We start from the raw sequence: 21,176 nt of genomic DNA on the forward strand, positions 1-21,176 counted from the left end.
GCGTCCAAGTTGATGTGGTTTCAATCTAAACCAGCTCGCCAAAGTATCCATGACTAGCACAACTTAGGACAACTTTCAGCTTAAGATCATGTTGCTACGGATCCAGTTGGGAAAACCGCATGAGCCACTTGCACACACCCATAATAGTCCTCTCATTAGATTTACTAAGACCCTTCATGACATGACGAAATTCAGATAGATCTACACCGTTAGGACCGTACCTAATTTCACCCTCACCATAATATATCTGAAAAATTAATTTATCTGTCATCCCTGGAAACATCCGCAAATATAACTAATGTTAAGACCGATGAACTATATTTCTCAGTATCGGAAATAAAAAATTTACCGACACCGATTCATACCTAACAATAGGTTCTTCAATAATACCTCTACCCAAACTAACCTACAAATATTACTCTATACAATTTACATTTAATAGCTATCCTATCATGTCGGAATTAATATTCACAGTATACTACCATTTTCTAAACGCTACATCCAAGGTCATACCATTATCATACAGTGCTAATTCCTATGTCACATAATACTACCCTACAATTATTACTCTATACAATCTACATATTCAAAACTAACATACTACAAATAATATTTTGTATTTCATTGCTATCCTAACATGTCGTAAGTAAAATTGATAATTTCCTACTAAATACAACATTTTCTAAACCTTAGTTCATACATGTCTAGAACCTATGTCATACAGTACTACTGTACTAATTAACAACAATAAAAGTATAGAAAAACTTACTAGAAAGTGATCTTCAAATCCGCGGATCAAATACAGCAGAGCTTCGCCGCGCTCTCTTCCTTTCCTCTCCTCTCTTCTCCTCTCCTCCCTCTTCAGAGCTTTCTCTTTTTTTGGATTAAAATGAGGATTTCTCCTCATTTTTTGCCTTTATAAGGAGGGGGGAAGGGAAGAGGCGGGTGGGCAGCCACCTTACTAACCCCTCAGAGGGCGGCAAGGAACCGTAACCGCTCTCTCAGGGGGCGGTAAGGCCTCAGCTCGGGCAGGCACGCTGTAGCCGCCCTCCCTCCCCGAGGGCGATAAGCAGGCCTAATCGTCTGCAGTTCTCTTAGGGGTTGCATACGTATAGTTTTGTAATTTTTTCCACGAAAAATCTATTTATTTAAATTTTTAATCGAAAAATATAAAAATAAAAAACTCCACTACTTGCGATGCTCCATCAGCGTCGCACTCTTTCCGTTCACAGCCGAACCCAAGGCCCAGCTACAAGTGGAAACGGACCGGACTAGGCCTTTCCGCGTGGAAGCAAGGCCCAACGCAGTTGGCTGTTGTGTTACAATTGCAGCGGAGGTTGATGAGCGTCTGCATACTGATTTTCAGCTCTCTGCCTATATGCATCTGCATAATTTTATCCCATCATTAAAAATACATTGCAGTGTTGCCTTGTTTAATCCATGCCCAGTACAAGTGACAGCCGGACATGCACACAGTCGTCGTGCGTACGTACTGACGGAAACCTCTGCTTCTTCTTCCTCCTGCAAAACTTATCGCCTTGTCGTGCGCCTGCTCGATTCTATCTAAACCTACCTACCTGCCTACCTAGATCATGCACAGCTAGCGGCTATTCATACGTACAGGTGTCTAACCTTTTCCAGTATTTCGTGTCTATATATGTAACATTCATTCATTCTTTTTTTTCTTTTATTTATATATATATCGACTTAAAGATCATTACTTATTTCAGATTTCTCACTAATTACATGAAATCGCCCGCGACGTTACTTATACTTTTACATATATCCCGGCTGCAGGATCTCGGCTTCCCTGGCTGACCAGCGTCTGTACTCCCACTAAATCGTTGTTAACCCTGTCTTGTAAATTCCTACGAAATAACCTGGTTCCAGCCTTGAGACCTTCCTAAGATCGTTGTGATTTGTATTTGATACTACTTATATCTTAATCTAAAGGTGTGTAGCTCTCCTGTGTATTAAGAGAAAAAATACTTATATCCCTACTGTCTAGATCAGAAACAAGCAAGCAAGTGTTTGAGAAAAAAGAAGGAAAAAAAAGAAAGAAATTAACGTGCAGGCAATAATAAATTAATTAGCCAACATGCATATATCCGTGCACTAGTGCGAGTACAGTGTCTGAGGAATAAGTTTGGCATTTCGAAAAGGAGAAAGGACGAATACTATGCACAGTTACGTTGGACTGACCGACAGCGAGAGCGAGCGCTGCAGCAGGCACATATATTGAATTGAATCCTCGTATATAAATGGAACTTGTCTGGGGCTTGCATCTTTTACCCTAACTGGCGAGAGAGTTTCTGCCATATATCACTCCAGATATTATATATGATGTGTATGCACTTTTTTTATTTATACGTACAGAAATTAAACACGTTAGTAACTCATGCAGCATTCATAAACCAACGAGTAATTATATAGGTTACGTTCAGAATGCAATTGCACATATATATAAAATAGTCCACGCACTCGCCATTCGGAATTTCGGAATAATATTGTGCAGCAAGATCATCTCTCTTGTATATATTTTTTTTGAAAGAGCAGATCTCTCGTCTATATTATTATATGTTGACTCATTCCTTTATGTTTTATATATTTTCCTCGTCTGAAATTGTTCTGTTTTGTTGCGTATGGGGAAACATAGCAGGACGGCGCCGGCCTATGTTCTGAAAGAGAAAGATGACAATTATTCGGGCATATATGCTAGCTATGAGCTGCGAGACGGGAACTGGGCAAAAGATAATTAAGTAACCCATCATCTGAGCAAGAGAAGGAAGAAAAGACGAAATGCAAATTGCCAACATGCTTGAGATTTTTCGTGTAAAGTTTATGCAAAACCGATGATCCACGTTTCTTGACCACTATCCTTTTGTTTCCATTTATGCGTCACTTGAACCACTTCGGCACCGAGCGCAAATTAAGTTTGAACAGTGACGATCCTTGAAAGTTGCAAGGAATAGTTCCTCCCAAATTTTCCCAAACAAGTAATCCTTTCGAGGCTATTAATCCGTTTTTAAAAAAAAAAAATCCTCTCAAGGAAATAGCTCTACACACATGCATGATTCATGGGCACATCTGCATATGCTATGTATGTTTGAAGCAAAATTACATCGAATTTGGTAAACTAACAGAAATGAAGAATCAGCAGGGCAAATAAAAGCAAGCAAGCATGCATGAAACTGTTGCAATCAAACCATAATCATAGACTCCCTGTCTAATTACATCTACGATCGAACTATAGTAATTCAAAACTTACCTCGCGAAGCCATTATATATTATGCTGGAGATTAACGTAAAATCCACCAGCTTGCGTAGTCCTTAATTGAGGACTCGAACCCCTACCGCTACCGGTGAGCGATGTGTGTAGTTCGATCGATCTCCAAATTCCAATCCATGCATGCATGTTGGTGTGCGTACCGTACCTAGCCGACCGACGACGTCGTTGCACCGGCGCCGTTGGCGGGCGACAGACGACGTTGGCGCGTGGGCGGAACGTCGTCGGGGTGGAGACCGATGGAGGCGCGTATAGTACGTACGTGCGGAGGCGCGAGTGGAAAATTCCAAAGGGATTGCACTGATCTTGTCCCTCGCGCGCAGCCATGCACGCACGTATCTGTGAGGCGTACGTGCTTGGTGCATGCCGGCGGCGAGCTATGCGCGGCAGGTGAGATCAATGCGATCCCTTTGGAGTCCTCCACTAGCTTCCTGAACCAAGAAGTAGAAGAAGAAGAAGAAGAAAGCAAGCGCCTTCTAGCAAGAGCCTTGGTTTCTGATCTGATATGTGCATGATAGTAGTTAGCTAGCTTAGCTAGGGGCCGGAGAGGGAGAGGGGTTTATATTACCATGGATTGGATGGAAAGAGCTTACCAGCTCAGAGAGAGAAGAGAGTGAGAGAGACAAGCTTGTTAGAGCTGCCTGCCTCAGCAGCTACTAGCTGGTAAGGTCACGTTTTGGACGTGAGATGGGGCGGGGGGACACGGAGGGCCCACCACGGAGATGCTGTGGTCACCCATTTCGCACCACCGCCCGGTAAATTACGAGCCTGTCCTCGCCTCCGCTATCGGACCCATAAATTATATGCAATGCAAGCAAGAGGTGATTCGTACATGTTTTTGCCATGCATGGAGTCTTCGCCCACAGTGAAATGGCTGTTCGTTAGATTAGATGCTACTCCAACTAGTTTATTGTTTCATGTTCGCAAAAAAAGAGGTTTATTGCTAATCATGATTCTAGGAGGACTATCTGCTACTACAAGTAGCAAGAGTCGCTCTGTTCCTAGGCATGCATGCTTGTGGCTGCATATGGGTGCACTGCACGTTCGCTGCCTGCTACCTACCTACTTCTCAGGCCCATAATTTCTGGATCTCAACCTGAAAAGGAGGCCCACACCACACCACACGGAACAGAGGTTTAAGTCCACGCATCGGCATCGCATCACCGTCCATCGATTCGTTTCATAACTGCACTGCCACATTGGGCGAGTGCGAGTGCGAGTGCATGCATGGCCATGGATCGCACATGCAGCTGCAGGACCTTCCCTGGCACTACAGGCAGTTGCGCAACCGCCGGCCGGCCGGCGAAGCGCCCGCGTGCACCCCCAGCCTATGGATGGGGCATGGTCCCTTTGAAGAGAAAGAAAGCACGCTCAAACCGTATGCATGGGATGGGAGGGAGATTTTTATTTTTTTTGGAAGGATTGCATGGGAGATTTTTTGGCAGGGCCGAAACGAGATCCAACACCCACGATAATGTCACGAGATCTTTAATTCCTGGAACTTTAATTTTCGACGTCAGCTAGGTACGTACTGTACATGGACGGCCACAAACACATGCTGCATGATCACCATCTGCTCTGCAGAACGATATGATACGGAGCATCGACCATCCCACGGAATCGTTTTGGATTGCTTGAATTTGGTTTGAATATTTTGATTATGAATTAATTGGAGTTCAAGTTAGAGAAATGTGTTTATTTGTCTCATGGTGTGCATGTGACAGATACAATTTGGTGGTCAATGGCGGGTGATCGGGGTTAAATGGGTGCTTGGTGCCGGATGATAAGAAAGCCGGTGAAGTCAAGAGTGATCCTAGCTATACACGTGAAGGTCAAATAAAGCACGGAGGATAAAGACGGCGTATTGAAAAAATCAAGCAAAAAGGTTACCAGTGCAAGTGATAAGACGGCCCGAGGGATCTGGAGCGGGAGTGACTTGCCGGCGGTCGAGATCGCCAGACAGAGTACACATGTTGACATCAGAGCGCTTGTTTAAGATGTAAGCAAGTGACGAGTCAAGTTTTGAGAAGTGTGCAGAGAGTTTCACAGTTCGGTCTAAAAATTGTAGGAGAATTGGAGGAGTATATGGCACAATCGCGAAGATTGCGTCGAGGCGAAGCTAAGTCATGAATTCACCATAGCCATTCAATGGATGTAGCAAGAAATATACTAAAATACTCTCGATGGTAGATAGGAGTGTACTACAAGAAAGATATTGTAGTAACAAGCTACGAAATTTAGAGGTCAAATTTCTTAGACCTATAAATAGATTGATAGGACTATGATAGAGTTAGAATCAGCCACTTGAGCCCCTTATGTCACTCATTTTAGAGTCTATTGTTAAGATTTTAGAGGATACGAAGATGAATGCTTAGCCTATGTAATAGATGAGAGTTTTTGAAAGAAAAATCTTATAATTCGTCTAAAATAAAACTGACATCTGTAAATAGTAAAGTTTATATTTTTGCATATGCTTGAATTTCCTTATTTCTAGTCTTTTTATTGGTTCCCTTGTAAGTTTATAGGTTTTTCTTTTTCGGTTGTGATTTTTTTAGGTGCAGTTTTTTCATCTTTGTGAAGCAATTATTTCTGTTAATAGAGATATAAAGGTTCATATACTCATGTATTTAAGAGGATCTTGAATCTCTTTATCTCTAGACTATCAACTTAGAGTTGCTCCTTTTGGTAACTGTTTTTTTTTCTTTGTTCGAGTTTCAAACTTTTATGCTCAAAAACACATGGAATGTTCTTAAATATAGTCTATAGTTCATATTCTATACGTGAGTCACGTTGTCTTAAAACTTTTTTTTATCATTTTATCTCTCTAAAATTTATGTTTTTATTTCTACATTTTTAAAGAACATTGACTGAACAAGGAGTAAACACATATTCTCTTCCCTCTAGCCGTCTTTATCAGTCATACAACAACCGAGTACTATATATATATATATATATTTGTGAAGCTGATGCATGCACCATGCAAAGGTGTGTCCAGTTCAAGCAAGACGGCTAAAATGTTTGTAGTTGCAGAGGTCTCTAGCTAGCTCCTCCTTGCTGAAACGTCCAACTTGAAGGACCATTATCTTCGTTCTGGTTGGACATCGACTGCAAGAAGAGCAGAGAAAGATGAAAACATCCGTGGTCCATGGTCAGCCTAGCTACCGAATTCAGCCAGGCCAGGAGGGGACGGACGATGGCCCTTCTTCGCTAGCTAGCTTAACTTGTCGCGGCACCCTTGTCATGAATAATAATTCATCTCACTATCATGCATGCTAGTCGACGTAGTTAACACCTAGCTAGGTCCAAGGATTTCCAGAAAAGAAAACTCTACCAGCTTTCATACAATATGGCCGGTAGAGCAGTGCAAGCATGCATGCATGCACGCTACTAACCAGGTGGATGGCTGCGTACACACCACACGTGGGAGGGAGATGATGCCCTACGACCGTATGGGGCCCACGTGGCACCCCCAAGACAACGGTCATGTGAAGTGTCTGAGCCGTGGAGAGACCGGACCCACCGCAAGTAAAAAAGCCCAGCGTGACCCACGGCAACAGAAACGGGCCCACATGCTGTGAGCGATACGTCCTCCTGCCCCCTCTGTTGTGGCTCACGCGGGCCTCCCCCACGGGCCCATTTGTTCTCTTGAGTCCTTCACCGCCATCATGCTCTCCTAGTCCTCTCCCTTCTCTCTTTTACTGCCACTGCTCTAAACATAAACAACACAGGTTAGGTTACCCTCGTATAGAAAGAAAAAAGAGCTCCTACTTCAGCAAGAACATATTGAGGGACAGGGAGAAAAAGGAGGAAGCAACATGTCCCCGGGAACTCAAGATTCTGCATCTTCTGATGAGATATGTATGGTACATACACAGCCGCCTAATGAATCGTGTATTGTAGCATGATGATGCTCGAATCTATTTCTCTTTCTTTATCATGCAAACTGCAATGATTCCGGGAGATGAGTGTGCTACTGAAGACAAAGTCCTTGCCATTTAATTCGCTCTCCAGTGTTCTAAGGAGCAATTCAGTTCACTTTAGGGCCATAAAGAGTTTAAAAGCCCTCCACGATTAGCAAGAAAAAACCTTATGCGCATCATGGGGTGAAAAACTTAATTTTACATCCCATGTGTGCCACTTAGGGAATGAAAAAACTAAATTGGTGGTGTGGAAGGAACTATGATTTTTTTTCACTAGAAAATCGAGAATTCCATTAGCATTCAGTGGTACACAGGGAATTATCTCAAATATAATAGGGTGCAGTACTTTCCAAAATTTTAAGAGATAATTGGAGTATAAGAATCTAAAAATAGCTATATGCTTAGCTTTTTCTAGAAGAACAATCATCTCCGCACAATAGTAAATTTGACATGAAAAACTCTTGCAGGTTTGAACGTGAAGCAATAGAATCTAGACAGCTCATTTGATTTGGACATATCACTAACCTTATGAATGACGGGATCAAGGCGAGCCCAAAATTTCTAGAACCCCATTTGTGAAATCTACTTCTGGCCTTTTCCTTTTGCCAACTTTCGATCACAAGATGTTATCTCCTTTGAATTCCCGCGTTGCTACCGAAAGATGAGGCAAACCTTTTAGATGCCCTTCCTTTTCCTATGCTTTGAACCGAGTAAGAGAAAACAAGCTTACCGTGCGAGAAAGTTGTCATAGCATAGACCAGCAAAATAGTGACATGATTCCACCTTTTGAAAGGTTTTGTTCACTGATGGAATGGAAATGCTCCACTCCATGGCCAATTACATCACCGCGTGAGACTAGGGGAAATGCAAAGTTCTTGGAAGTCACTACCACTTTGTGCAGACACTTTGAGCGCACTTGTTGCGAGATAGATCCTCATAGAGGTGCGCATAAACAGCAGTTAGTCAAGGCAGACAGATATTGCTGCTTGTCGATGAAAAGCCACTTTCAACGGTTCCTCCAAGTGATGGCACAGGTGAAAACCTGAAAGGAAGGCAAAGGACCAGGATTAAGATATTTTACTTGCAGCATAAAGCAAAAATAATCATTTCCCTAGGTAATTAAATCATGCAAAACAGACATAAGACAACTACTTGACTTTTGCCTGCCTGAATTTTCTCAGACGTATAACTTCAGTGTGTGTTGTGTTTTCCTTCTGATATCTCTTTTTGTAGTTCAATCAGAATCTTTTTTTGTTTGCTTGAACAATGAGGACAGACACCGATCCACAAACAGTAAAAGGGAGTAGAACACTTCTTCTTTCTGAGAGAACAATATTTCACCGTGGGGAGAAGTGGACTGGCTATCTGCACCCTCCAATTACTGCAAAGACAGCTGGGAAATGTTGAGAGAGTGCCTGCAAGGACTTTGGCGATGTAAGGTCGCTGTTTAACAGCGTCGCGTTGCTTTCCCGGCTTCAAGAATGTACAAAGAAATGGGGACAGGCATTCGTGGTGGGATTTGGACATGAAAAAGGACGTCGAGGACGATTGAACTGTCGGGTATTCGAAGAAGGGTAACAGGTTGAACCAGGAACATCTTCCTGTGTTTTATTTACGAAGCCAGCTGTGCGTTCTCCTAGGATGGAGACTGTGAACAGCTGATGCCAACCTAACTACAGAGTTAGCTGGTAGCTTTTAGGCATCCAAGAAAGCACTTCGATTATGAAACTATTGCGAGCGACTTTATGAGCACAAAAGGTAAAGATGCATAGAGCTGACCGCCACATGGTTTAGTGGCATAGATCAGCAGTAGTCAGCATTCTGTCATGTGCAGTGAGAATACATGCTAAGCAAGCAGCAGTGCGTCAGTGAATCCAATGTGGAGCATTCGGGAATCGAAGTATAAGACGTATGGTTCTACAGAAGTAGCGTTGAGAGTCTTACAAAGCTTTACCTCCCCTGAGAAGCCTTCAACCTATGAAGCACCGAGGCTGGTAACGGAGTGAGCTGAATTCTGGTGTCGAAGAACATGAGAAAAGGCGACTCCAGTCCAGACCATACAGCTCCCCGGATGCTGCGCAATTTATACTCTGGAAAAGGATGCTGCTTGCCACTTGAAAGACAGTCGATTAGATTTACTTGGCATCTGCATGCTGTGGAGGCACCAGTGTGGAGCTTCGGTGGTGACCAGCTGATGCCCACGGCACAGACGCTGTGCTCGCATAGTGGAGGACATGAAGCCCGGCATACCAACCAGAAAGATACAGTCTTGTCAGATAACAAGAAATTAATTGGTCCTAAAGCATTGAGATGCTCCAATCCGAATGGCCAGCCACTGTGGAAGTACAGCTGCGTGGACAAGGTGAGAGGAGGCTAAAACTGTTGATGATGGGATCAGACATTATATTAATGGACAGCGGCATCACAATTATGGGATAGAATGGAATGGAATTCACCACAGTAGAACAGGCAGACCGACAGGGAGCATAGTACCGGCGAAGACATGGTAGCTGATTGGCACTGTCACTGGCCGGCGTTTCGTCGAACACTTTGCGTGCGTGTCTGCAGCGTGCTATAGCACGCTACACCAAACACCTTGGCGCGATCGAGGCATCCAGAGTGTGTGTGACTCGTAGCCGCGCTTTCTCTGAAACAACAGCAGTGTAGACCCAGGGCCAAGCTCCTAAGCAAGCTATGGTAGTAGAGCCAAGCGCCCGCAATGGCAACTTGGCAAGTGGAAGGGATGTTCTGGCAGCCTGCAACTGGACCTCTGGTAGAGGCAAGCGCGCTGATGAGGCCGACCAGTGGAAGCGGGCTGCGGATTTTGACGGCCTTTTGGGCTTCGATCCCGCAGTTCATATAAGTGGGCCTTACGTCCGACGTGACCAGTGCAGTGCTAGGTAATCTACAAGTAATGGGCTTCTCCTCCTCTGTTAATTCGGCTCGTGGGCTCCATTGACAAATGAACTCCCCCTACTGTTCATAAGGTTCTTTTAGACCAAACTTTTGCAGGAAAAAAATGGGTTCGTGCAAGTTAGTAACTTTATGGCATGCTGGTTTGGCTGATATTTTTTCAAAAGCTATTTTTAGCTTGTGACGTTGGAGAGGTTGTTTTTTCAAAAGTTACTTCTATAGAAGTGGTGACTATATGTCAACCTTAGTGTTGGATGACTTGGTTGATAGCTTTTGAACTAAATAAAGTGTGTAATATCTGCAACGCCTCTTATCGTTTAGAGCAAACATATTTGTTTCTAGAACTGTTGATAACATTTGGGGAGAAAAAAAATAAGAATTCAAAAGCCACGTGTTTGTTTCGGCTTTTCGTTTTTAAGGATGAGAAACTAGAAAAAACCTAAACAGATAGGACCTTAGAAAGATTTAGTACTAGCTTCTCTCACATGAAGAATGGAGAGATGAATTTGTGCCAGATTTGAAGTAACGCTAATCGTTGGGTGAGAAGTAGAACAACTTGACGGTTTGCTGAGCAACCGACACAGAGTGAAAGTTGGATACAAAGGCGTTGGGCGCAAGGAATCCAGGTCGACAAACACGCGTCATGCGAGTATGATCGAAGGTCAACCAATGGTTGGAACATTGCAACTAATCCCCACGTAATTAATGAAGAGGATAGCGCAGCCAGCACGGTTGCTAGTTTTTAGTCTTGTCCTGTGTTTGGTTGGTGGCTCAGGATCCAAATATTTCTTCGAATATTGGAGGAACCGATCCGGGAAAAAGTGCCGGATGCCGCTACGGACGAGGTCAAGTACGCGTGTGTTAGTGATTTTTATTTAACTACTTCCATTAAATTTGAGAATATAAGAGAGGTCAAAAATTATAAATATTTTTATAAGTAGACTGAAGTTTATTAGCAACCTGTTTTAATTATTTTAATAAAAATCATGAGTCAATATTTAATTTGTTTTTTAAAAAGGCTACTTTTATAACTTATAGTAATTTTTAATTTCTCAAATAATTTCATAAAAAAATTGAGATAATTCACTAATATTCTTCTCATGTGATGCACTAATTAATAAAAATATTTCCAATCCTAGATTATTTTATGAAAAAAGAGTTTCTTTGCAATGCTCTCTATATATTTTTATTATTTCATGTGGTATTCTCTTTTAATTTAATTTGAATTAAACAAATTCAACCATGCACAAATTCATCTAAATGCTTATGGATTGCATACAAATATGAATAAATAATCCTATCTACATTAATCCCACCAAGCAAACGAAAACTAACTCATTCTATCCACTCTAATCATACCGAACAAATAGAAACCCGACTCATACTACCTATCCAATCAAACAGAAATTAAATTATTACATTTTGTAAAAAATAATCATATCCATCTAACTTTGCCCTCCGACTAAATACACAATTAAGTCGGCGAAGCCCCCACATTTCCTTTCCCTCCCTCCCTCCTCTTCCAGCTCCAAATTTGACAAGATAAAATCCCATAGCTAGCATTGCACGGTAGCAGCTTGCCCTTAATGATTCCACTCGATCCATGCCAGCTCGATTCATCATCTCTTGCGTGTTGCTCGTGTAAAAATACGATAGCCATCCCTCCAATATTATTTGTAATTGTACACGCTCCATACGAGTAAGCAGCTCAGCTGGTACAACACTGGAATTAGTTGTAGGTTTGCAGCACTGAGCTGGGGCGTCATCGAGCTAATCACACTTTCCTACTGTATTGTTTAGCAAGGCATTCGTGCCACCAGCAGAACAAAAATACAAGGCAGCCGTACCATGATTTGTTCCTGCCTAACTTGCATCGGTGCCTCCCGTGAGACTAGCTCGTACTCCCAAAGATTATCTAATCAGACCTGCCGTGTCAACCACGACGGCAACAGCAAATCAGCGCCTACTTGATTAGTGCCAACAGGCAAGCAGGCAGCAGGATCGAATTACATACAGGTCAATCGAGCCGTGCTCTGCCTTTCCCGGGACCATCTCTAATAGTTTTTCTTTGCAAATTCTGTTTTTAAGAGGATTTTCGTTCTCTCTTAACACTTTTATAAAGTTTTTTATAGTTCATTTCACGAAAAAATTCTCTGTTTCATCATCTTCACCTCAGGTTCTCTCTTCTTTTCTTTTATAAAAACAATCGAAAAGTGAAAGAAATGAAATAAGCATGATTGGAGATTGGCCGAGGGCCGGCCAGGGCAGGGGCTCACTGGCCGCCAGCTCCTTGTTCGCAGGATCGGAGCACCAGACGAGCTGCTGCTGTCCGAGCTGGAATCAGGCGACGAGATCATACAGCACTCACTGCACAGCTACAAAGTGTTTCTGCAGCTGCGTCGTGCAGGCCTCTCTCAGTTTGCCGGACACAGCTGCAAGTACATGCGAAGCCGTGTAGAGGTCGGGATGAACTCTCGAGACTTTTCAGGACATGCATGCGCGGCGTTCACTGATGAGTCAATCGCGGGTTAGGCGGGACGGGACGGCACTTGAATATTTCTAATTCTCCAGGGTTCAGACCAGTCTTTTTTACAGATGTGAATCTGCAGACCCTTTTGGTCTGCCTTTGTAGGCGGCGTCGCTGATCTGATGAATCCGTCGGATGGAGTTCATTCTTTTACCATTTCATTGAGGGACCGAGTCGCTGCTCTTTCGTGTAGTGTAGATGGTTTCAATTCAGTAGTGCTATGCCTATTATTATGCGAAGAAGATGGTTTCAACTACTACTAGCACTGCCCAACCGTAGTGCCATGGTGTCGTCGTCTTGGGCAGCAGCAAAACGTGGGAGGAAAACAAGATGGCCGGCCGGCAGCGCATACGTTCTGAATGCTGACGTATATAGACCTAATCGTGGTGTCTGAATGTCAAACGTAGGCAACTCTTTTGACTTGGTGTGCACATCTCGTTTTTTGGGTTCCATTTGGAGTGGAACATGCGTGGTCAAACACATCACTGTTCAAACCTGCGCATTGCAAGTTGGCCACCGCACCCGAGCACGCTTTCCCCACGGTCGCCCCGCCCGAGCGGAAGGAAACGCACCCATCCGCCAACTCCCCGTGCAGTTTCAGCGGGCCATTTAGGGAGTGTTTGGTGCCGATTTAAGTAGTGTTCGGTAGAAATGGAATGCGATGATCTTATCTATATATTAATAATGAGGTGATTTAAAATATTTATTTAGTAAGAGATGAAACAAGTTTATTTTAAATCTCAATCACGCCGTCATCCTTGTTTCGAGGAGAACAGCTATGTTCGAGATCTTTTAAAATCTACTCATTTATAAATATTCTCTTTTAAAAACCATCATTATCTCTCGTTCTCCAACTAAATACTAAAAAAAAAAATTATCTCATCTAAAAACACCATACCAACCAAACATACCTTATCATTTAGTACTGTGCTGCTGCTAGCAAGTAATCACCGCTTGATTTGATGCGATTAATCCCAAGCAGAAGCAGAAGCGGGTACTAGTATTATAGTAGTATTAGCGAAGAAATAATCTCTCTCTCTCTCCAAACCCAACTCCTCCCACTCCACAGAGAGGGAGGAGAGATCCAATCCACTCCACTCCGCTCGCCGTCTCCCTCCTCCTCGCCGCTTCGATTCCACCGGCTTTGCTTGCTTGGCTAAGGCGAGTGGTTTGCTTCGATTCGATTCGGTTCCGTTCCCGTGCTCAGATCCAAGCGCGGTTTGAATTCTGCTTTGACCTCTCAGGGGTGCTGCTCTGTTTGCTTTATTTCCTGCAGGTTGCCTTCGGATTCTTCTTCTTCTCCTTCTTCGGCGGTTTTGCTTGGATCGAAATGGGCGCCTGTGTGTCCAGGGTCACCGCCTGCTGCTGCCGCTCGCCGCACCACGGGATAACCAATGACAACATCGATACTGGTGTGTAGTGCTTGCGCTTGCCGCCTCTCATGTGTTCGCTGTTTCGCTTTACCTACTTTCGGAAGCCACTTTTCCCTTCTCGAGAATTTTTTGGTGTTTGCGATTTTTTTTTGCGCTCTGTATTACCCCGAGATTGTCGGTAGGAGTAGGATTTGGGGCGTATGGTTACCACCGCCGCATTTGGATGGTTGCTAGATTGAGCAGAATGGTTATTAATTTGTTCCACCCATTCACTTCCCTCCATTTCCATTGCTGATATCTGCAGTATCTTGTTCACACTACTTTTGAGTTGTTTTAGAGTTCGAGAACTAGTTCTGATTTAGGTGCTCTTTGTGGACTCGATACCTAGTGATTTGGAATGCAAAATAGCTTTTGTTAGGCCCGCAGATTAGTTATTCGATGCAATTTGGAGTAATCTGAGCACAACACTTTTCTCTCGGTAGTGGTGGAGGAGCAGGGGGAGGCGTACGAGCTGCCTGCGTTCCAGGAGTTCTCCTTCGAGCAGTTGAGGCTGGCGACGTCAGGGTTTGCAGTGGAGAACATCGTGTCTGAGCATGGCGAGAAGGCACCCAATGTGGTATACAAGGGAAAGCTCGATGCCCAGCGGCGCATCGCCGTCAAGCGGTTCAATCGCTCTGCCTGGCCCGACCCACGGCAGTTCCTGGTATCCCCGTTGCCTCCACTTTTACCCTTTCTAACTATGTGCGTTTGGTGGGTGTAATTGGTAGTTCGTTACCTGGTTGGCTATTATGGGGATGGCAGATTCTTTGCAACTTTTGGTTGACATATCTATGCCTTCAAATGTCTCTTATCATGGAGGTTGTTGATTTGTACCTGTTCCTGAGTCTGAAATGATATGCTTGCTTGTTATTTTTCTATTTTGCTTTTGGATGGATTATCATGCCTTGCAGATGGAATGGTGACACCTACCAACTGTTTGCCTAACATTTTTGTTTTGTTTTGTTCGATTATTAGATTCCATTGCTAAACAAGTGTGACCGTGTGAGACAGCAATCATACCAGCTACTATCAGTCCCATCATATTGTCGATTGCCATTTTTGTTTATCAAATTACTTTATTAATTGCTTCGCCACTGAAACCATTAGTTTAAGTTGAGCATTTAGCAGCACGTGACTTCACCCTTTTCTTTATTCAAATTGACACTGGTTAATCTATGTATGTGATGGAATTATTGTGTTATCATCTTAATGGTTATATAATGCCGAATAAGAGGACCTTAGAGGTGTATTTCTGTAGGTACTCAGCATTTCAACCATCTCGATGGTGCTGCTTTAATAATGGCCTTTAACTGTTGCGGACATTTTTTTGTATTTTTTATTGACTCGATTAGGTCTATCCGCACTAGTGCTTTATGTGCCTTTGAAATTGTCATATTTATCCCACAAGTTATTTTTGTCACTTATGTCTCTGTTAGTTCGTTCTAATTTCAGTTTGTGTTGCATGTAATATGTAGAAGACTTCTCTCAGATCGTAGCAATTCATCCTTCATATCAATTGCATTTTCTTGTGTCAAGACAACTTGTTCTTTGTTAATGTGGAATTATGTTTTTTGTTTGATTTACCCTTAATCACAGATTTTCTAAGATATGTGGAAACTGATTTTTGAGGAAATATTTATGCTTCAGGAAGAAGCTAGATCAGTTGGCCAGCTCCGGAGCAAAAGGTTGGCAAATTTGCTTGGTTGTTGCTGTGAAGGTGATGAGAGATTGCTTGTTGCAGAGTACATGCCCAACGACACACTAGCAAAACATCTTTTCCATTGTGAGTACTTCGAAAGCATTTCATGTTGTAACTATGCCTAGCATTAGGAAATAGTTGTTTTCATTTATTCTCGTTCTCAACCGAAGCCATCTCTAGGAACTGATGACATCACATTGCTTAAGGTAGTGTTTGGTTGGAGAGCGGGGTGGGATGGGATGATTTCATTCATATATTTGAGGATATGATGATTCTATTCATATATAGATGTTTGTTTGATGGGTGGGATAGAACGAGTCTATTTTAGTACCCCAGGCCCATTGTTAGTGTCACGTTTGAAGTGGGATGTTTGCGTTCCACTATTTTTTTGGAACGGCTCCGTTCCGAATCTTTGAAAAATATTCCCTAATTCCAAACCATTCCATCCTACTGCTCTCCATCCAAACAGCTCAAAAACGGGATAGATCCGCTCCGTCCCATCCCGTCCCACGAACCAAACACTACCTAATTTTCGTTTCTGTTCGTGCACTTGTATATTATACTGAACTCTGTCTTTGAACTTCTATCTGGACCAAGACATCTAGAGAGATTTCCTCGCTTTTTTTTCATTGCCTGCCATACATTGTCTTGAATGCCTCATGGGATTGATGATTCAATTTCCCCCACAATATTGCATGCATTTAACAGGGGAGTCACAAGCAATGAAATGGCCCATGAGATTAAGGGTTGTTCTCTATCTTGCTGAGGCTTTAGAGTGTTGCACAAGCAAGGGGCGTGCTCTCTACCATGATCTCAATGCCTACAGAGTTCTATTTGATGATGTGAGTATCATGTGAATATTTTTGCAACATGGTCATCAGTGTGTTTTGTAACATTTTATGTTTCCACACTGCAGGACTGTAATCCTAGACTTTCCTGTTTTGGTCTCATGAAGAACAGTCGGGATGGGAAAAGTTACAGTACCAATTTGGCATTTACACCTCCTGAATACATGAGGACTGGTGGGTCCCTTCTTACTTTTATAATGGCCTAAAGCTAATTTAGTTTAGCAGCCATTTGATGTGAGTTCGATGATTAAGGTAGCGACGTAGCATCTTTCTGTTCAGACGACATTGCTACTGAGCTTCTTAGAAACTACATTGTTCTAATCATGTTGTCATATACTGTGAGATACCGAGATTAAACATTGAGTTATTTTTTTCCTGTTTCATGTGAAACACCCTAACCTTTCTAAAGCAAGTATGCGTCTGCTATTTGATATAACATCCCAATATGATGCAATTTCATGCTATGTTATAATTCAGAACCATTTTTGTGACAGTCCTACATTTGATCTAGGCAAAAAATCATGCATGCTAATGGTTTGATCTATGAATTAAAATCTACTTGACACAAATAATCACACGGCTATCATGTATAATTCATATCATTGGCGATTTGTCCTTTCTGAATGGCCTTAGGTTTAGTGTTAGCTTCAGGATTATACATGTAATTTGAGCTGGTTGAAAATTATGGACTGTTTGATTTTATGTTCCTTGTAGGCGATTCTTTGGTTAACTTTCTATAAGCCTCAAGCCATTAACATCACACTCTTGCATTTTTCTCTTTTATTTTACCCGCAGGACGGATCACTCCTGAAAGTGTCATATACAGCTTTGGAACCTTGCTGTTGGATGTTCTTAGTGGGAAGCATATTCCTCCTAGTCATGTAACCGCATTGAGCTTTAATTCTTCTATAACACACATATCTTATTTTAATCATTTTCTAAGTTGTCTTTTATGCTTACTGGCAATCTGGCATGGCATCATGTATGAGCAATTTCATGTGAACATGACTCCCCCATAGAAGGGCTGATTTATCAACGAATATAGTGACATGTAGGATGTGAATTTATCTCAGTCTGTTTTACTCTGTGTTCTTAAGGTCGTCATTTACGTTTAGCAGTGTGGAATCATCTTTTCCTTTTGTACTCCATTGAGCAATGTGAGGTCATCTTGTATTAGATTATAGGTCCTCATTCACATCAACCTGGATGCCAGTCTCGGTGTAATCTTGACAGAATTAGAAGGTCAATATAGTGACATCGTTACCATTTTGACTATTTTTTTATCATGAGAAAGAGTGCTCTGATGACATACCTGTTTGGGAACTAAGTATATAAGAAGCAACAGTTAAATAATGGGACAGAAGTAACAGTTAGATACAAAGATAACTATGACTCATGCTAGTATATTCCTGTTTTTATCTTCATCTTTACTAGACTAATGATTCTAGAGCAAATATGTGCAGGCCCTTGACCTGATTCGAGATCGGAACTTTAACATGCTTACAGACTCCTGTTTAGAGGGTCAATTTTCGAATGAGGAAGGAACAGAACTGGTGCGATTAGCTTCAAGGTGCCTTCACTATGAACCCCGTGAACGACCTAATGTAAGATCTCTTGTGCAAGCATTGACTCCACTTCAGAAGGATGTTGAGGTAAATACTTTCCCTTTCTCTAGCTAGCTTGCTTGAATTTAAGTTTCCTTTCTCCAGAATTATGGAGAAAAGTGCGCCAGGTGTTTAATTTGGGCCATTTCAGTCCTTGTCTTCATATAGGACATTTCTATGACCTAAATTTGTGTATAGCATTTTAATCCCTTCCTAATTTAACCTGAAAAAGAATTGGATTGGACAAAGGCGGATTAAGGTTAAAATACTTTTTATTTTTCAGAGTGAAAAAGTAGATCTGTCTTAAGTGTTCGGCTGTTTGGATTTTCCATCATCATTGAATTATTATTTAATGTTAGGAATTATCGCATTAATGTTGAAATCTTTGGCAGACTCCATCTTATGAGCTTATGGATATACCACAAGGCGGTGCAGCATCTATCCAATCATTGCCTCTTTCTCCTCTCGCTGAAGCCTGTTCCAGAAAAGATCTGACAGCGATACATGAAATTCTAGAAAAGACGGGCTACAAGGATGATGAGGGAACAGCAAATGAGGTTCATTTTATTATTATTTATTTTCTTTAGGTGTTCAATAACATTACTTGTTTGATTTATGCAATATTTCTTGTGTGTATGTGTTACTCCTTAATACAACATTGTCAGAAAACATTCAAGCAAGCAAAACATCTATGTCGTGTAATGTTTTTGAACAGCAAAACAAAGAAAATAAGTATTGTAGTCATTCTGATACATTTTATGTCTTGCCTTGAGAAATAGTAGTATGCGTTATTGATAGTATGTAGATTGCTTTTTCTAATCTCAGAGCAACTCTAGTTAATATTTTTTTCTGCCAGTTAATAATAGTATGATTCTCATCTGTCTCCCCTCTCAACTCCTTTGTTGCAGATACTACTGAACAGTTATACAACAAAAAAAATTCCCTACAACATACTAAGTTGTGATTCTTTACGTTTCATTTGATATAGTTACAGCATGTAAAAGTCATTCAGATGCTACTTAACCGTTAATTACACAGATAAAACATTTTTCCTGCGAAATTATTTTGTGGCCATCCTGTGGTTTGCAATGTGACATTTGATACCCTATTTGTTTCATCGAAACTGTTCATATTACTTTGATGTTATATGATCCTTTTGTTTTTTACCTTCTTTTCTGCAGCTCTCGTTTCAGATGTGGACCAATCAAATGCAAGATACATTGAACTCTAAGAAGAAGGGCGACAATGCTTTTCGACAAAAGGAATTTACTACTGCTATTGATTGTTATTCCCAGGTTGCTTTCTCATCATTTGTTCTGCTCTTTTGTATGAGTATGTGACAGAGATACTGGAGTCCCAACAATTTCCAATTTGTCCCCTAGTATTTTAAAATTTTATTAGAAACGATATTCTTGGTTGCAGACCCCAATAACTTTGCTGTTCCATTGATCTTCTAACAATGGCACTAGAATAACGATGTTCATGGAACAACGTCAAGGCTGCTGTTGACTTCGTTCCTTTTTACTGTTTCTTTTATGTGCAGTTCATTGAAGTTGGTACAATGGTTTCACCAACAATTTATGCTAGGCGCTGCATATCATATCTGATGAATGACATGCCACAGCAAGCACTGAGTGATGCAATGCAAGCTCTAGTAATATCTCCGACATGGCCAACCGCATTCTATCTTCAGGCCGCAGCGCTATTATCATTAGGCATGGAGAATGAAGCTCAAGAAGCACTCAAGGATGGTTATAACCAAGAGCAAAGTAGCAGCAGTGGCCATTGAGTGTGAACAGATCTGTAGTCCAGAAAATGCACATAATTTCAGGTACACGCTTTCTACAAATCTTAATATATTAAGAGCTCACTGAATCAGTTTAACAACTTAGTATTCTGGGAAACAGCCAGGTAATTGAGGATTTTGGGTAGGGGCATGACTAGGGTTTGAGTTCTCAATTTGGGGCGAACAACTGTAACCTGGTTGGTTTTTGCCCTGAAACTGGCCAGTTTTGCCCCCAAACTGGTGCACCTTATTGTTTGTATTTCTTGGATTTTTTGAGTTTTGATGTCTGGAATCTAACTAATAAGTCATAGTATACTCCTATATATTTAGCAAAAAATGGGATCAAATGAGGCTCTATGGCCCAAAACCAGTGCTTCGAGAACCAACTGATACCAGGCCGGTTCCGGTTCCTTGGCCATTATCTGGCTGGTACCTGTCGGTTTTCCGATTTCTGAGCATGACTCATATATGACTATTGCTATGCTGGGTTACCCTGGGATCTCTGAACATGTTTTTGACTAATACATTTTGGAGCTAGTCAATGACAAAGTGCTGAAACTGCTACAGTGTTTTATTTTGACTAGAATTGGCATTCAACCGTTGAATCTTATCAAGTCCCCGAAGATGATGTTGTCTCTACTTAGAGTAGACTTGAGAAGTTTTATAGACAATAGATATTTTGAAGAAAGGCGTTATAGTATTGTTATCATTTCCTCATTATTTTGCTTGTTTCTCAGGTGCTTGTTTGAACAGAATTATTGGATGTGGAAGCAGGTGTTGGTGATTTGTCAATTTGGCTAGGGGTTCTTTAACCTTCTGATTTGTGCGTGTAAGACGTCGTCCCTCGTCCATATCTTCATGTAGGGTGTACATATGGAAGAAAGCGACAACAGAGGCCCTGAAAGAGATGGCAAAGACATCGAAGGTGAATAAGCACCACAGACAGGAAATTAATTTTGGGGGGGGGGGGGGGTTAAAGGAAAACTTTTTTCTTGGTTCCTCCTACTGGAAAGAAGGAAAACGAGAATCGAAGGATTGTTGTCAAAAAGCATTGTTGATGCATGTACATGTCCATCTTGCTGGTAGGTGTGTAAACTTGTACAGCAAGCGTTGTTTTCCCTGGGGTTTTGTTCTTTGTTTCATATGTGTTAGCTCCCGTTGGTATATTTGCAGAGAAGATG

The 21,176-nt window shown here is 41.8% G+C and overlaps 1 protein-coding gene and 1 long non-coding RNA gene across 3 annotated transcripts; one reads left to right on the forward strand and one right to left on the reverse strand.

The window, feature by feature from the left end:
• Positions 1–6,281: 6,281 nt before the first annotated feature.
• LOC133923716 (uncharacterized) lies at positions 6,282–9,961 on the reverse strand. 2 transcript variants are annotated; one of them, XR_009910658.1, is made up of 4 exons: positions 9,161–9,961; positions 7,937–8,248; positions 7,732–7,857; positions 6,282–6,990 (listed from the first exon to the last, which is right to left on the reverse strand). It is a non-coding gene; the product is annotated as an uncharacterized LOC133923716 (long non-coding RNA). The 2 variants fall into 2 exon arrangements; XR_009910657.1 differs by having other exon boundaries at positions 6,282–6,995.
• Positions 9,962–13,578: 3,617 nt separating this feature from the next.
• Positions 13,579–21,159, forward strand: LOC133925294 (probable serine/threonine-protein kinase BSK3). The gene is made up of 12 exons (XM_062371211.1): positions 13,579–13,807; positions 13,923–14,058; positions 14,502–14,722; positions 15,706–15,841; positions 16,466–16,599; positions 16,674–16,779; positions 17,401–17,486; positions 18,069–18,257; positions 18,602–18,766; positions 19,391–19,504; positions 19,753–20,040; positions 20,733–21,159. The coding sequence occupies exons 2-11, from the start codon at positions 13,977–13,979 to the stop codon at positions 19,996–19,998; spliced, it is 1,479 nt and encodes a 492-aa protein (XP_062227195.1). The 5' UTR covers positions 13,579–13,807; positions 13,923–13,976; the 3' UTR covers positions 19,999–20,040; positions 20,733–21,159.
• Positions 21,160–21,176: the final 17 nt, after the last annotated feature.

Source organism: Phragmites australis, chromosome 7 (genome assembly GCF_958298935.1).
Source record: "Phragmites australis chromosome 7, lpPhrAust1.1, whole genome shotgun sequence".
Classification (NCBI taxonomy): domain Eukaryota; kingdom Viridiplantae; phylum Streptophyta; class Magnoliopsida; order Poales; family Poaceae; genus Phragmites; species Phragmites australis.